The sequence below is a fragment of the Lytechinus variegatus genome, chromosome 6 (genome assembly GCF_018143015.1).
Source record: "Lytechinus variegatus isolate NC3 chromosome 6, Lvar_3.0, whole genome shotgun sequence".
NCBI classification, from domain to species: Eukaryota; Metazoa; Echinodermata; class Echinoidea; order Temnopleuroida; family Toxopneustidae; genus Lytechinus; species Lytechinus variegatus.
The window spans coordinates 2,907,699-2,926,629 of NC_054745.1; the positions used below are offsets into that span (position 1 = coordinate 2,907,699).

The following is an 18,931-nucleotide window of genomic DNA, read 5'->3' on the forward strand; positions in this document are numbered from 1 at the left end:
GGGCTCATCTGTTGTCATAATGTCTACAAAAGACTATATTGCTGAAGGTCTCAGACAACTTTCAGACCAATCTACCTATGTCCGGCTTGATGAAGACCCCACTTCCCATCACATGGAACAGGTTAAAAGGGCAGTTAAAGACCTGGAAATAGATACCCAAACAAAGAAAGTCCTAGCCCCAAAGGATGCTACATGTCCCAACCTATATTGCCTCCCTAAAATTCACAAACCGGGCAATTCCGGGCGCCCTATTGTATCTGGGTGTTCATGCCCCACTGCACAAATATCTAGACTTGTCGATTTTTACCTCAGACCCTTCGTAGAAGAACTACCATCACACCTCAAAGACACCACCCACTTCCTTAATTACGTATCTACCATCAATAGAGAATCCCAAATCAGTCTCAGAACGATTTTAGTAACCGCAGACGTAAAATCCCTATATACCAGTATTCCACATAAAGAAGGTATACTAGCGTGCAAGGAAGCCCTTGACAAAAGGAAAGAACAACACCCCCCTACAAACCAACTCATTAGACTGCTCGAGCTAATACTTACCCTTAATAATTTCAAATTCAATGACACACACTACATTCAAATAGAAGGGACGGCAATGGGCACACCTGTTGCCCCTACATACGCCAATATCTTCATGGGCAAACTTGAACAACAAATAATATCAAATTCCCATAGCACTATACTCAAAACATCCTGGAAACGATACATAGATGATATTTTCTTTCTCTGGTCAGGATCACCAAGAACTCTCAATAAACTTCAAACAACAATGAACACTTTCCACAAGACGATCAAATTCACATTTGAATCCTAAAACAACAATGCACACTTCCTGGACGTCTCCTTACAACTCTCTACTGCACAAATACACACCGAACTGTTCACAAAACCCACTGACACCCACACATATCTGCTCCCATCATCATGCCATCCAAAACACACATTCAAAAGCATCACATACAGCCAGGCCTTACGCGTAAGAAGAATATGCTCAGACAACACAAGGACAGAACACCACATGCAACAACTGGAACATCACTTCATAGATAGGAATTATGATAAACACATGGTAAGACAACAAATTGAACGGGCCGCTGATAAACCCAGGTCTGATCTACTCCAATACAGACCCCCCAACACATCCGACCCAACCAAGATCTTCTTCCCAATTACATACTCCCCACCTACTGCCTCCATCCCCCGAAATCTACACAAACACCTTCCCATTCTACACCAGTCAGACAAAATAAAAGATATATTCCCTCAACCCCCTACAACATCCTTCCGTCGAGGACGCACTCTTAAAGATTTACTAGTACGGGCACGAGACCCATCCCAGCTCCCCCAACAAACCTGTGACACCTCTAATGCCGGGTTTTTCAAATGCCCATCGCCCAGATGTGTTCTCCACAAACATATCATAGAAACAAAACAATTCAGGAGCACAGTCACAGGACAAGAATATACTATAAGATCCAACATAAACTGCAAATCCCGCTGGGCAATATACCTCATCACATGTTCACAGTGTGGTAAACAATATGTAGGAAAAACAGAAACAACAATATACACACGCTTCAACAACACTCGATCAGAAATAAGAAACTACCACGCCCCACAACACAAAACATTTCCGTACACAACACACTTCAATCTCCCAAACCACTCAGTAGAAAATGCAATGATAACCGGTATCGAACTCATCAACAACGAATCACACAACACTATCCTCCATAGAGAATCATTCTGGATACACAAACTCAAAACACTTCACCCACACGGTATAAATGTTGAGGAATAGAGAGGTCCTGTCCAAATTTACGACTGATACCATTCACGATACTAAGTTATACTTTGATTCTCATCAAACCTATTTGGTATACGATAATGACAAGACATTGTTATCATCGATATTTTTATGAACATATATAAATATATATATGTAATATATATATATATATATATATATATATATATATAAATATACTTTATGAAAATATATATATTTTTTTGTGAACATATATATTTTAATTAATGCACTGCATTACAATTTATAACCGTATCTAGTCATTTACTTTTATAAATTATAATTAGTCTTTATAATGTACCCTCTCGAATTTATCGGTGTGATAACAATGTATTGTTTAATACTCCACCCTGACCATATACCTTTACCGTTTCACTTGAATGAACCTAAGTCACGCATTTTCTACATCACACCAGAAACCAAACGCACGACACTGCACACCTCCGAGTAAGCTCGAAAGACCCCCAAAGACCCAGGTAAAATTACCCCACATTAGATACATACATATTTATTTCTATATATTCGTCATGTTTGTACATCATATGCGTATGTGTGCATATGTATGTATATATATATATATGTATTTATGTTTATATGTGCATGTATTTTGTATATGTATGTATATGTATTTTGCATATATTGTATACGTAAAACGTCATTGTTACGTATTTTATCACATCAGTATTATATGTACATGTATATGTCCATCTGTTCCTCCTTCTGTACTATTGATTTTGTTTCGTTCATATTTGTATAGAACCCATGAAGAAGGCCTAAGGCCGAAAGCTCGGGGATTAAAATTGCGGTCTATCAGCAACGTCAAATCGTCTTGTAATTTTTCGCCTATATTATATAAATAGTGTACAATCTATTGTACAATATACTGGATTATATGTACGACAAATATAAAATTATCCCGAGTGCAGGTTTATTTCACCGAGGCCGAAGGCCGAGGTGAAATAGGCTTGCACGAGGGATAATTTTATATTTGGAGTTCATATAGTCCAGTAATATTGTATGATAGAACGTTCACTATTATTATAGTAAATAGATCCCTTAATCTAAGCCCCCCATCATGGATTTTGCCATCCAAAAATCGAAAGTTATATTGTACATATGTACAATATAACTTTTTGAAGGGAGGTCACGTGGTACAAATCCAGCCAATCACAGCTCGTATTTTACTACCACTATTTACTATAAATATATATATATATGTGTGTGCGTGTGTGTGTGTGTGTGTGTGCGTGTGTGTGTAGTTGTCTTGTACGATCTAGCGCCTTTGGAACGTTAATGATTTTGCCCCCCCCCCATCCATCTGAAAATGGATCGACGCCCCTGTTGTATAGATCATATTCCTAGAATTATAGTTTTGATGTAAATATTCATGGTAGCTTTCCTTACAATACGTGTTTTAAGACAAATGAAGTATTTTATTGTTTTACAAACTTTTCAAGTTTTCTCTTCTTCCACATTTTTACATTTTTTCCCTTGTGCCAAACCTATTTAGAAACTAAGCTGAACTACCCAACTAGTCAGATTGAAACTCTAGTAAGCATGTGACCCAGTAATGCGAGTTTGGATATTTCATTCATATTTAAAAAAAGAAAGCAAAATATAAATAAATTGACATAACAATCTTATTTCCAATATATTTCACTTAAAATTGACCTGCTTTGTAATAAAATTGAAAGATTTATGACCTTGGAACATACAGCACAATGACCGCCTCTTTATTCCAATACCAATACCAAAGATAATTCGGTAAATTATTAATTAGTTTAAGGAAGTATAAGGTATATCGTCCGGCGTTACAACATACAACGTAATTTGAATTTGTTACCTTGGAAAAATCATCTGTCTGACTGATTCATCTCTTGCATAGTGGATCGGTATGTTGCCTGCTTTGTCTTCCGTGTCAGATCGTGCTCCGTTTGGAAGTAGGACCTTCAGAATGTCAATGTAACTATTCTTAGCAGCGATGTGTAGAGCAGTCTGACCATCTTTATTACCCCCATTGATCTCAGCTCCTTGGCTGATCAAATACATGATGACGTCAAGATGACCATTCTTAGCAGCAATGTGTAGTGCAGTCTGTCCACCTTTATCACTCCTATTAACATCAGCTCCTTGGTTGATCAGATATTTGATGACGTCAAGATGGCCATCCTTAGCAGCACCGTGTAATGCAGTCCAACCATCATTATCTCCCTTATAAACCTCAGCTCCTTGACTGATCAGATATTTGATGACGCCAACATGACCATTGTTAGCAACACCGTGTAATGCAGTCTGTCCACCTTTATCACTCCTATTAACATCAGCTCCTTGGTTGATCAGATATTTGATGACGTCCAAATGGCCATTGTTAGCAGCACTGTGTAATGCAGTCCAACCATCATTATCTCCCTTATTAACCTCAGCTCCTTGACTGATCAGATATCTGATGACGTCAACATGACCACTGTTAGCAGGACTGTGTAATGCAGTCCAACCATCTTTATCTCCCTTATTAACCTCAGCTCCTTGACTGATCAGATATCTGATGATGTCAAGATGGTCATCCATAGCAGCCCTGTGTAATGCAGTCCAACCATCATTATCTCCCTTATTAACCTCAGCTCCTTGACTGATCAGATATTTGATGACGTCAAAATGACCATTGTTAGCAGCACTGTGTAATGCAGTCCAACCATCATTATCTCCCTTATTAACCTCAGCTCCTTGACTGATCAGATATCTGATGATGTCAAGATGGCCATCCATAGCAGCCCTGTGTAATGCAGTCCAACCATCATTATCTCCCTTATTAACCTCAGCTCCTTGACTGATCAGATATTTGATGACGTCAACATGACCATTGTTAGCAGCACTGTGTAATGCAGTCCAACCATCATTATCTCCCTTATTAACCTCAGCTCCTTGACTGATCAGATATTTGATGACGTCAACATGACCATTGTTAGCAGCACTGTGTAATGCAGTCCAACCATCATTATCTCCCTTATTAACCTCAGCTCCTTGACTGATGAGATATCTGATGATGTCAAGATGGTCATCCATAGCAGCCCTGTGTAATGCAGTCCAACCATCATTATCTCCCTTATTAACCTCAGCTCCTTGACTGATCAGATATTTGATGACGTCAAAATGACCATTGTTAGCAGCACTGTGTAATGCAGTCCAACCATCATTATCTCCCTTATTAACCTCAGCTCCTTGACTGATCAGATATCTGATGATGTCAAGATGGCCATCCATAGCAGCCCTGTGTAATGCAGTCCAACCATCATTATCTCCCTTATAAACCTCAGTAACTGTTCCTTGACTGATCAGATGTTTGACGACGGCAAGATGGCCATTCTTAGCAGCACCGTGTAATGCAGTCCAACCATCAATATCTCCCTTATAAACCTCAGCTCCTTGACTGATCAGATATTTGATGACGTCAACATGACCATTGTTAGCAGCAATGTGTAGAGCAGTCTGACCATCATTATCTCTCTTATTAACCTCAGCTCCTTGACTGATCAGATATTTGATGACGTCAACATGACCATTGTTAGCAGCAATGTGTAAAGCAATGTAGCCTTTCCGGGCCACTTTGTTCACATTTTCTCCATGCCTTAGTATAGTTCTGATTGCTTCCAGATGTCCCAGCGATGCAGCAAGATGTAAACGTGGATGTCCATCTCCATTCTCCATCTCCGCATCAGCTCCGTGCTTTATACGAAATTTAACGAGATCCTCCTTGCCACTACGCATAATCGTGTGCAAAGACGAGTCTCCGTTTGCGTAATGTTGATTATATTTGAACCAAGTTTAGCCACCTTTTAGCAGCTTCAATATAACCTGTCAATAAGGCTTACTTAATTCTTGAATCACCCGATCCATTATTGTCACTGCAGCACAACTATACTTCTGATACAGACGACTATAATTTCATACAAGAAACACATTTCAGAGAGTGAAATATAATGACTGTATTCACTGACATCGGTATGTAGAGCTAGGTAAAATAGCAATATCAAATCCCTGCATGGTATTCAAATGATGCATGCAAATGTGTTTATTATGCGTCCCCTTTCCCTCTCAATCCATTGCACGAAGCCAACAGGCCGTTTGGGTGGCATAATGGACAAATGAAGACATGCACCAGTTAGTTTATAAAACGACTCTTTTAGATTGTGTTATTTGACAAAACAGAAAGGAAAAAAAACATGTTTCCTGGCGCACTTTGATCTGTTGATCCATGGAGCGAGCAAGCACGGTCATGCAATGGAAAAATAAAACATGCACGGTCGCCGTGTTAAAATTCGCATTCGCACAATCTTGATCAAATATAAAATGACTTTCAACCAATCACAAGATTGACAAAATAGAGGGTAAATAAAATACCAGATGAAATTGAAAAATAATAACGAATCCGTAGGCGTGCATTGCAAATAATATTTTTTCATAACAAATAATGCATGGACATGAGTAAATTATGCGATCTATCCTCACTCGAATTGGGGCTGTATTCAATCCATTGCACGAAGCCGCTAGATTGAGAAAATCAGGTTTAACACAGCCTCAACGAGAGTGAGGATAGGTTTCTTAACCCTATCTAGGCCGGGATATTTTCTGAGTTCATATAGCCGGGTCCTCCCAGCCCCCCCCCCCCCCTCCATGAGATATTGGCCGTCGACCGAGCGATCGCGCCGAAATTTGGTATGCAAGTTTTCTGGGATATAATCTACAAAATTGCATAGTAATTTTTTTCATGCAAATTATTATTACTTAATTATGTTAATTTATGCATAATTAGTATGCGAAATCATACTTTTTCATCTAACTCCATAAATAAAGTTCCAAATGTTCTAATTGCTAGCATAGAAACTCTTTGTGATGTTCTCAACAAGTGCACATGAAAAAAATTGTGATATCAAATCAATTTCTTATGTTTTATATTGTTTTTGCAAGTTTGTATGTATTACTTTGTTTTTTGGACCTTTTGTTCTTCAGTGTTTGTTCAAGGAAATTTGTTGGGGAATCTTCTACAATCACAAACAGCATAAAATACATACATTTAGGCCAGCAAAACTAAAAATAGTCATACATTTATGATTTTTGATTGAAAACACATTTACATTGACTTTGTACACGAAATCACGTTTTTGAGCAAATTTTGGTCTGACATGCACTTACATAACGTTGCGTAACTTCAGAACCGCGTACCAGGGAGACGCAAGATTGGTCTCAAAAGTTGCGCAAGACTTGAAAGTAAAAAGTCAGCGAGCAGCACGGTCAAAAATTTTGCGCGGCGAAAATGTAGCGCGACTCATTAAGGGGGGGGGGTCCGAGCCCCCCCCCCGGCCTAGATAGGGTTAATGGACGAATGAAGACGCGTCATTTTTTTATACAATGACCTTTCTATCGTAGACCGATAAAGACCCGGAACTAATTGCAGCAAAAAGTTTTTCAACTGTTTATGTTATGCATTGTTCACACAAAGCCGAGTTGGATGTACGAGTTTGTGCGAGTTGTGGCGAGTTGATTTTTGGGGCTACTCGCGGTATCTCTTCATTCAGCTCTTGATAACTCTCCGTTACTCGCAGCAACTCGGCACAGCTTTTTACAACTCTTGGCAGCTCGACGCAACTCGAGTGATGTCGCAGTAAGCTCGTGCAATTGTTAAAAAATCAAAAAATTTTCAAGCTCTCGAGAACTCTTGAAAGACTCGATCAAAGTCGGAACAATTCGAAGTAGACTCGCTAAACTTGTGAGAAACTCTTCGTAAACTCTTGGCAACTCGTAAAAAATCGAAGAAATTTGCGTAAATCAAGGTATATTTCCATACACGAGTTCCCGCGATTCTAATACGACCAGCTGCGAGTTCTGCACGAGCTTGCCGAATCACTTGGAAGCTAACCGCGAGGTTTACAAGAGTATAGCGAGTTATGAAGAGTGTGGATAATTTTGGTTTCTATAAAGTGGGTCCCTGAATATTTAGGGTCAACGAACTTTGATAATGTTGGGTGTATGTGCAGAATTTTCATCATAACTTTAAAAGTTTATGGATCTAGTTCATTAAAATTGTACACGAGATCAACAATGTATCCCTCAATATCCCGGGCCCGTCTTAGGTCACATGACCAAAATCAGATGTCATTTAAGGTCAAAGAACTTTGTCCATATTGGGGGGTATTTGTCTTATTAGCATTAATATAACTTAGAAAGTTTATTGATCTAGTTCATGAAAAATCTAGAAGGGTATCCAAATATGAATGATTGTTTTGCACGCGTCTTTGTTCACATGATCATGGTCATTTGGGGTCAATGAATATAGTATTTTTTTTAATATTCATAAAAGTTTACATAACTACTCAACTATGTTGAATATCATGACATTGGTTTTAATTTCAGGTATATCGTTAATCATATAGCAAACAGCAGTTCATATTTTCATGTTACCTTTTTAATGTATTGTTCTTTATAGAATTCTGAATGCAACTTACTTCAATAATGGCCTTAGTTTCAATCATTAATTGCTGCAAACTTAGGCACAGACTTATAAAGCTTTAAAATATAAAAGCACATGTTTTTATTCAAACGAATTGACCAATATAAAAGAGTACCATTATTCTTTTTTCTATGGTACCAAAATAATCAATTTTACTTGATAATAAAGTGGTTTTTGAAAAGTCTTTGAGAAAGAAAGTTTCACAATTCACCAGAATCTGCAGGGAGATGAATTTAGCTAAGAGAGTATTTGGATCAATCTTGCTCATTAGTCCAGGATAGGCCCCAGAGCAAATGGACTAAGCCTTTTTTAATATACAATATTTTGATGGTTTCTTGTCAATTCGATGGTGCTGATTCCGAATCTGAATGATGCCACTCGTTTAACTTTGTCATTTTCTGCACATAGGCCATATGGCCGCCAAAATGTGCAAATTACCCATGAAAATCATAAAATTGCCAGCACATGGGCTATAAAATCTATGTAATTGTGTTGCAGGAGTATATACTCATTGAAAAGTGATTGTTGACGAAAATTGTACTTTCTTGATGTTAAAAATGGCCGCCACAAACCCTAACTGAATTATGTAACATGTTGTAGGGAAACTAATTTTCACAAGAATGAGCGGAATCATAAATTGTATATAACTGTGATGTATAAGCAAATAATTGTCTAAAACACGATTTCTAACTAAATGTATCGCATATAGGCAAAGGGCGGCCATTTGAATTTTGAAATATGAAATTTATCACCTGAATGATATATTTCATTAGAAATCATGTTTTCAGACAGTATTTCACTCATACAACACCATTTACCCAAGAAAATACAAATTCTGTTGTTTAATTATTTTGTCCCCATTCAATACTGTTTGGGCCTGTAGCGGCCATTTTGACTTTAAAATACAGTATTTATCACCATGCTAGAAGAAAAAATGACTTATCCTGTTAGAAATTATGTTTTCAGATAATGTTTTACTCATAGATCACAATTGTACATCTATGGTGCTTTCTCCTATGAAAATTGATTTCCCAAATCGCATTTTTCACACATGTAACAGTCGATGTCTATGGTGGCCATTTTGAAAGTCAAATTAGAGTATTTTAACAAAAATATGAGCCTGAAATATATTTCGTTCAATAATGTTTTCTTACACAGTGTCCCATTTGTTTATCACAAATTCATGCACTTTAGTGCACTCGTGTTATTTTGGGGTCCTCATTTCCATTGTACATAATAATGTTTGGGCCAATGGCAGCTATTTTGAACATCAAAATACAGCATTTATCCCATACATGACATAATAAATAATATATCTCGTTATTAACAATGATTTTCATAAATAACCTCGTTCCCCGGGACTCGTTCATATAGATCATAATTACTTGCAGTGACAGCGCTCATGTTTGTGAAAATTAGTTTTCGCCATTCATATTGTACGTAATAAGAGTATACAGGGGTCTATGGCAGCCATTTTAAATACTAATATTTTTTTTTGTAAAAAGAAAATCAATCTATTTAAAGAGTATTTTACTCCTGCCACATAATTAAATGGATATTATTTAGCCATTGTGAGGGCAATCTTGTGATTTTCATGGGTAATTTGCATATTTTGGCGGCCACATTGGATTTTGCCTATTTGCGGAAATGCTCAAATTTTACTCGAGTGGCATCATTCAGATTCCTAATCAGCACCCTCAAATCATCATAAAAAAAACTGTATATATGAAAAAAGGTTATGCCTCTTTTAGCCTGGACTGGAAGGTCTATCTGGTCATTCATTTTGAAATAAGCAGAATGCACGAAAATGCCCACCTATCAAAGGTTGAATTACTCGTATGAAGATTTTAAAAGACTCTCAGTAAACTCTGCCAAACTCGAAAAAGATCGTAATCACTCGAGCAGTACTTTGTACTACTTGTTGATAACTCTTCATTACTCGTACTGCGCTCTGGTTAATATTTTAAACATTCCTGAAAATGTACCATTTTCCCCCGAGTTTCCGCGAGTTGGAACTCGCGGAAGCTCGCAGGGACTCGTACACCCAACTCGGCTCTGTGTGAACAATGTATTAGAACATGAGACCAATGAATGATCTCCGGCAGTATTCCCGACGGTCTTCACTTCGCATGTTTTATGTGTTACTTTCATTATGTCAGCTACTCAGTTTTGTCATGTACGTAAAAAGCAAATTTTTAGAATCAGGAAGAAATATAGGGCGTAATTGTAAAGATCCAGTTTATGAATCTATGAGGGCAGTACAGCATAATTTTGCATTTGATACTCAATGCATTTTTCCACAGGACTTTGATGATATTATGTCTAGTATAAATAATTGTGGCAGTTCCATTTCTATAGTTCATTTCAATTGTTGAAGTCTGAAAAAAAACTCTGATAATTCTATATTTTTCTCATCATTATTCCATTATAGCTTTATCCGAAACTTGGCTTAGTGGTGGAGAATCTTTAGATATAGATGATTACACTTTTATTGGATTGGTAAACGTGGTGGTGGTATTGGTTTCTTCATAACAGATCTCATCAAAATTCGAAGACGAAAAGACTTGGATATCTTTAGTGAAGTTGTAGAATGTTATTCCCGACCTTTCGTTTCAGGACGCACACGCTATTTTACAAAGGTAGTTGAATTTGGAAGGGACTTTTTTGGCCCGTCATCATAATCGTAAAACTCTGTCCTGCAATGCATATTTTGTGACATGAGATTTTTTTATCGTTTCACATCTGCGGTGGAAACATTCAATGTGCGTTTCGTGTGCAAAAATTCTGGTTGCTACTATGGTAACAGCGATATATCCGATTGAGGGCGACTTGATTAGTGGATACCAGGAACGACAACGCGTAAAAGGGGGACAGAGTGGGCAAGTACGTTACGTATAGTCCTATGTAACGTTATAAGGGTGTCAAAACGATACTTGTAGGGTGTCACAATCCAAATACTTATTAAGAGATGCATTTTCATAATCTGGAAAAGACTTACTTCCATTGTTTAGGGTGCTTTCGAAACCCCATGGTCGCGCCTAGTATCTATTCGTCAATGGAAGTGGTACCCCCGGAATTTGAATCTAATCCCCATCTCTGTGGAAAGTAAAGCATAATGCCCATTACATCGTGTGCTTAGAGGCATATCGTTTGTGTAGAAGGCGTAAACAATAGAACAAAAGAAACCCGTTAGCTCAAACCATGGACCCTATGGTCCATGCTCAAACATATTGTATATGCTGTGTACAGAAATGGTTTCGGCTCGAGAGATTAATCTGACCCATTAAATCAATTGACAGTGATCCACCAATAATCCACATTAAATGCAATATCGATTCGATGGACTGTAATAATCTATATCTAAGCCGTCATTCAGTAAGTTTTTTCCTCATTCAATATGTACTCGATTTGTTTGAAAAACCACTTTCTTATCCATGTCATTATCTATTTAATTGATGCTTAATTCTATTCCATATATTGTTCGTTAATCAATGATTTTAAAATGTTTACTTTGTCAATGTTCGACACGGCCCCAATGGAAATCAGTCTGTGAACTGTTTGGGCTTTTTAACCGTGTATAAATAAAATAAATCTTATCTTATCTATCTTATTTTAGGTCCTGCATTTCGAATATCTCCAGCCATCAGTGGTAATATACATGTATGTATGGTGCGGGTGTCGCGGGAAAGGATTTTGCGCACGAAAAGCAGGTCTGTAGGGCCTGTAACCCCCCTGTAACACAAAGCTTAAGCCCCTTTCACAATTGGCGCCTCACTCGTGCGATAATTATTTTTTTCGAAAATATTTTTTCTGTCCTGTTGTAGAAGTGTTGTCTTTGAGTCGCAAGCAATATATAAAATCGCACGAGAGGTGAACGACCACTGCACCAGGAAACAATAGTCGTGAGACGTAATCGTAATCGTCCGATTATTTTCATGTTTCCGGGTGCAACAGTCGTACAACGGCTGCAACGGTTGAACGATGATGCGACCAAGTCGCACGACATATGCGTTTTGTAGCGACCCGTTGTACGACTACTACAACCGATCGTACCCATTGTGCGACACACCGCACCACCTGTCGCGCGAGGTGTTGGCCTATAAATACGACACGCGATGCGACTTTCTTCATTACAACCGCTGATGCCTGACGAGACGCTGCTACAGTGAACAAGACACAACCAAAATACAAGCATCGGCATGGCCCCAAAGAAGTCAAGGAAAAAGAGGAAAAATCAGCCTGATGAGGAGGAAGGGCCCCAGCCTATACCCTTGGCCGAGGAGAAAGCTACTGCTTCTGTCATAGCTGGTGATGAGGGTGATGAATTTGGTGAAGCCCGGACCGAGGATGATGAAATGCTGCAGGAAGGGGGCCAAGATCCACCAGCCGCCGCCAGTGATGAGAACAACGTGACAGATGGCCATGCTACCTGCAGTATCACCAAAGCCATGGAGCAGGAGCTGGCCGAGTTTTTTCGCTGACAATGAGTTCGTCTACGACAAGAGCAAGGTGGACTTTAAAAACTCTAAGAAGAAGGAGCGCAAGTACATGGAGATGGCGGAAAAGCTGGGAGTCACCGGTAAGTAGTAGCTGAAAAATATGCACATTCCGATTTATTGATGATGTTTATTAGTTAAACATACCAATTTTTGGGATGTTGACTAATTTCTTGCTTCAACATTTTGTATATTTTCAGTGGCCGACATCAGACTATGGTATAAAAGCCAGAGGACCATCCTGGGGAAGATGAAGACCGCTGGAAAGAAGAGTGGTCAGAAGGCCATCGTCCTTACCCCCAGGCAGAGATGGTCAATAACAACCTTGGTTTTCTGACGAAGCACATATTCCATCGGTCACAGGGCTGCCAACTTGGCCACCTCAGTGGCCGAATTACTGAAGCCGCCTCCGACGAAGAGGGTTGAGATGAGGAGGGTCCAGATGCCAGCCAAGCACCCAGCTCAAACCAAGTCTCCAGCCAGGGGGCTGCACCTCCCAAGAAGAGGCAGAAGAGGTGGTCGCCAACCGATGTGGACAAGGCCCTCCTGGAATTCATCAGAACATCCACCGAGCAGACGGCCATCCGGAGCCAGGTGGATGCGGCACTCACCCAAGGCGCTGACGAGAGGCAGGCCTGGCTAGAATGGATGCTGCAGGCCGTCCGCCCACTCCCAAGACCCCTCTGGCGAGAGTTCACCAGGGACAATTTCAGCTTGGTGAGCCGCTACCAGGATCGGGCGGACCACCTTTCCACCACCCCTGTATCTCGTCCCAGCACTCCCCAGATGATCCAGCCACTCAGTCCTCAGTCAGCGCCGATCGGCTTCACCAAGGACGCTCCACCTGCTTCCTTCCTTGGGATGCTCGGGCCAAGCAGCACCTGGACCCCTCAGAACCCTCAGGAAGGATTTCAGCAGCCCAATTTACAGGCCCCCTTCCAGCAGCAGCGTGCCCCCTTCCAGCAGCAGCACCCCCACTTCCAGCAAAAACAGCAGGCCCCCTTTCAGCAGCAGCAGCAGCAGCAAGGAGGCAGCAACAGCGCCAACATATCAATCATCACCCAGTTGAACTTGTCAGATGAAGAAGATGAATAGTGAACATTTGTTAGGATTGTTTTTATTGTTACTTGACATACTCTCTCAACTCAAATTATAACTTGACTGTTTTGGAACATTTATTTCAATTTTTTTTGAGCATTTACTCGGTGAATAGAATTCATTTTCGTTAACAAAATGTCTTGGAAAAAATATATAATTTTTAAAACAACATGATTAATGACAATATAAAATTTGTTATATCTGTACATCTTTTTTATTCTCATAAATCACGTTTTTTTTTCAAAAATGTTATCTTTTTTATTTCAAATACATGCTATTAAAAGAGAATCAACTTTTATTATTTCAAACATTTCATTGTCAAAGAAAAAATTTCTGTTTAAAATAAATGTTGACATGATCATTCATTTCTTCTTTGAAATGATTCATTCCACTAAATCAAGGCGGCAGCAACAGCACCGTCACATCAATCATCACCCAGTTGAACTTGTCAGATGAAGAAGATGAACAGTGAACTTTTGTTAGGATTGTTTTTATTGTTACTTGACGAACTCTCTCAACTCAAATTATAATTTGACTATTTTGGAACATTTATTTCAAACTTTTTTAAACATTTACTCGGTGAATAGAATTCATTTTCTTTAACAAAATGTCTTGGAAAAAATATATAATTTTTGAAACAACATGATTAATGACAATATAAAATTTGTTATATCTGTACATCTTTTTTATTCTCATAAATCACGTTTTTTCAAAAGTGTTCTCTTTTTTTATTTCAAATACATGCTATTAAAGGAGAATCAACTTTTATTATTTCAAACATTTCATTGTCAAAGAAAAAAATTCTGTTTAAAATAAATGTTTACATGATCATTCATTTCTTCTTTGAAATGATTCATTCCACTAAATCAAGGCGGCGGCAACAGCACCGTCACATCAATCATCATCCATTTGAACTTGTCAGACTTGTCAAATAAAGAAAATGAACAGTGAACTTTTGTTTGGATTGTATTTGTTACTTGATGAACCCTCTCAATTTTTATTTACAACTGACCCATTTTGGAACATTTATTTCAAACTTTATTTCAAACATTAACATGGTCAATAAAATTAATTATCGTTAATAAAATGTCTTTGAGAAATATATATCATGTTTAAAACAACATGATTAATGACAAAAGAAAATATGTTATATCTGTACATCTTTTTTATTCTCATAAATCACATTTTTTCAAACATGTTCTCCTTCATTATTTTATTTCAAACACATGTTATTAAGGAGAGTTAACTTTTTAAATTTCAAACTACCTTTCGATGTAAAAGTAATGTATGTTTAAAATAACTGTTGACATGGTCATTCATTTCTACTTTGAAATGACTCATTCCACAAAATCATGATCGAAGTTTACATGCCATTTTCATGGCAGAGTCTGTGCTGTATCCCGAGTAGTGCGCCAAGTGGCAGTCTATATCATGTGTTGTTGCCTGGGCAGGCTTCCAACTGGACTGTGGTAGTAGTGCTTCAGGTAAGTTCTCAGCTTCTTGCCCTCTTTGTTTGCCTGGTAGCCTCCGCCAACTCGTTCAACATCCTGCAGAACTGCTGCGTTTCTCCATGCCCCAGGGATGTGGTTGCCCAACTCATCTTCATGGTCAACGTCAATGTTCTGAAGCCCAGGAAAACGATCTCTCATTAGGTTGTGGAGGCACATGCAGGCCATAATGACTGTCCTGGCTTTTTCTGGATCAAGCTGTAAGGTACTCAACAAGCAGTCAGGGAAACTCCCGGTTTTCCGAGATCGCTTAAAAAGTCCCTTTTTCGAGATAGTTGCGTTCACCGAAGCGTGAATCACCGCTGAAAACCTTCGCCCTGTGTAGTCTTTCTCGGCTGTTTTCAGACCCTTATGTATGTGTGCGAAACACTCGGTAAGAGCGGTGAAAATGTGTACGCATGTATACGAACGTGATAGTTCGGGACATTGTTATCTTTAAAACATGTGCCTCTCTCTCCGCCTCTCTCTTATTTATTGTCAAGCATTCAATTTGATTTTCGTTCATCACTTACCCTTAATCCAGACGTCAGATGTGCCATAATTAGACCATATTTTTGGATCCACCGTCATGTATATCCGTAATATCCAACTTTCATGTTAATTCCACCTGAGCATTCATATTCAGCTTATGATCTGCTGCACAATCCATAATCAATACATTATAATATTATTTCCACTACTAGTGCCGGCGGAAGTCATGGAAATTATTAATTCGATATGCAATTTCAAAACATGCCGAATACAGGTCTTGTCCTAAAACAATCATTGGCTGGTTGACGAAGCCAACGAATTGGAAAAAAGTATACTGTATTCACCTTCAAAACAAACATACTGAAAATTATTGGGGCTGGCGGTCACCAAATCAAGTGCATTATAAAAGTCTGCCTGTCAGCATGGTCAGCTCGATGTCCAAACTTCCCTCAAACGTCCAGCCCAGATGAATATCATGATGTCATTATGATCATGACCATTCTCCATTCGACATGATCCATGCTAGCAGTGAACAGGTGTGAGATCAATGGTTTAGATTATGAACATTATCGAGAACTGCATGTCCATTTTCCAGAGCACTAAACCGCCGGAGACCTGGTTAGAGGTTATTGCCATAGGAACGAATATATTTTCCAAGTCTTTCTTATCATATATTACGTAATACCGTACCCAAAATAACTTTCAGCATGATCATGGAAGGTCCATGGTAGTACTATGCACACTTTGTACACGCAGTACACACACACCACACGTTCGGCTTCGCGGCACAAAGGCTGAACGCAGAGACTAACCTCCTCTTACGAGAAATTTTGCTTAGATTTTTTCAGCATAAATGTGTCTTCTTTCTTCAATAGCTTTTAAGCACCACGGTGCCGAATTCTATTTTTTGGAATATAGATGAGAAATTTAGTTTTCTTTAACATATTTGAAAATAAAAATCCGCCACCGTGGTGCTTTTTTTATATGATTTTTTTAGTGAGGGTATGTCAAAAAACCCCATTCACTTTGTACAGGAAAGCTATTCGGTGAGATCCTAAAAGATTACGTCATGCGACCACAAATCCCTGTTATTCGAGATTCTGTCGCTTTCGCAAAAGCGGGAGTTTCCTTGACTGACAAGCATCTCCAGCGATGCGCAAGGATGCCAAAGCTGTTCTCCACCACACGGCGAGCCCTCGAGAGACGGTAGTTGAAGATTCTCTCCTCTTCGGTCTGCTCACGGTTGGATTACGTCTTCTGTATCCATGTCCTGAGAGGGAAGGTGTCGTCCCCAATTAAGAAGTAAGGGGTGTCTCGGTCATCATCTGGCAGGGGCTCTGGATCTGGCAGGCCAAGAGTACCATTCTCCAGTCCACGTCTCAGCGGGCTGTGGTTGAAGACCTGAGCATCCGATGATGAACCGGGATTACCAACGTCAGCCCAGAGGAACTTGTAATTGCCATCAACTAGGGCCAAGAGGATGAAGCTGTAGAAACCTTTGTAGTTGTAGTAGATCGTACCAGAGCCTGGTGGATTTCTGATGGCCACGTGTTTTCCGTCCAAGGCTCCGCAGACATGATGAAAGTTCCATCTGTCAGCGTAAGTCTGGGCCACTTCTCTCCATTCATCTGGGGTAGTCGGACAGGAAAATACTTCATCTTGGTATTCACTGATGATGGCCTGGCACACCTCTGGTATAAACAGAGAGATGGTATTATGGGCAACACGGAATGCATACTGCAGGGTTTTGTAGCTGTTGCCGGTCGCAAGATATCTCAAGGTGATGGCCAGTTTGAGCCCAGGATCCAGTGGCTGCCGGTAGCAATAGGACCTCTCTATCCTCGGAGTGATGCGCTGCAACAGTTCAAGGAACGTTTCTGGTGGCATCCTCATGTAGTTCAGGAAGTCACCCTGACATTCTCTCTGCAACTCCGTCATCAGATTATCATACTGTCCAAACAGCAAACGTCTCTCAATCCAGGGTTTGACCCACCACCTTCTTCTTTGCCTTGCATGTCTTTGACGTCTACGGATTAGTAAGGCCATCAATATGACATGTCTGTCTTGAACGTTTTGGATTTGCCTTCTCAGACTTAGCAAATGCAAGAGCCTCCCAGGAGCTATTGGTCGAGCAGCAGCCATGTTTACAGTATGGATGGTCCAGACATTTGGGATGAAAGCTCAGGAGTTCTCGAGCTTATATTGGGGATGAAAAAAAATCGTACAACGTTGCAAAGGGGGCAAGAAAGGTTTTCCAATAGTCTTAAGGTTGTACAACGGACTCGTACGACAGGATGCATCATCCTACGACATGAAAATAATCGTGCAACACTCGTTCGGGTTCTTACGAGTGCGTGCAAAGTCGCACAACACTCGTACTGCCTGTCGTGCAATTATTTTTCATCGCGTCAGTCGCTCAAAATATCGCAGCAGCACGGTTTTTTTTCCCGACCGAGATGCGACCATTTTGTCGCATCTGGATCGTACAATAAGTGGTACAACGGCTACAACGAGTCGTACAACCGGGAAAAATTTCGAGTCGCAAGCCGTTGTAGTCTGTTTGGCAACAATTGTGAAAGGGGCTTTCGTTTCAATATTACAAGATCGTGAAAAGGGGCGTAGCTACGTTGGGGGGGGGGGGGGTCACGCTTGATACCGTACATTTAAGTCTTGTCTTTGCCACCAAATTGCACATTTACCAATTACTTGCGTAACATATAGATGCGACACTTTTGGCAACTCCATAGTTTGGTATTTAATAAGAAATGTATTACCAAAATGTGCCAATGGTGCAATGCGTTTTTAATTTGGACATGGAATTATTAGTGTTTATGTTTGTTTAATACATGGAATTTTAATCTTCGTTTCCTCGATTCTGACTGGCTGAAAAGCACTGTAATTATGGTAATTGTCTTTTCATAAAACGCTCCCCTGATCATCATGATATTGGGAGAGTCAGAAGTGTACACAAAAAGAGACGAGTGTATGCATGTGTGTAGGGACAGGTGTTGTACAAAATCAAATGGTT

At 39.5% G+C, this 18,931-nt stretch overlaps 1 protein-coding gene and 1 pseudogene across 1 annotated transcript in view; both read right to left on the reverse strand.

Annotated features, from left to right (window-relative positions):
- Window positions 1–5,590, reverse strand: part of LOC121416735 (ankyrin repeat domain-containing protein 50-like) — a 28,102-nt gene extending 22,512 nt beyond the window's left edge. Inside the window, exon 1 of the mRNA XM_041610195.1 lies at window positions 3,669–5,590. Coding sequence (XP_041466129.1) covers window positions 3,669–5,590 — 1,922 coding nt within the window. The remainder of the gene's footprint in view (window positions 1–3,668) is intronic.
- Window positions 5,591–15,348: 9,758 nt separating this feature from the next.
- Window positions 15,349–17,841, reverse strand: LOC121416737 (annotated as a pseudogene).
- Window positions 17,842–18,931: the final 1,090 nt, after the last annotated feature.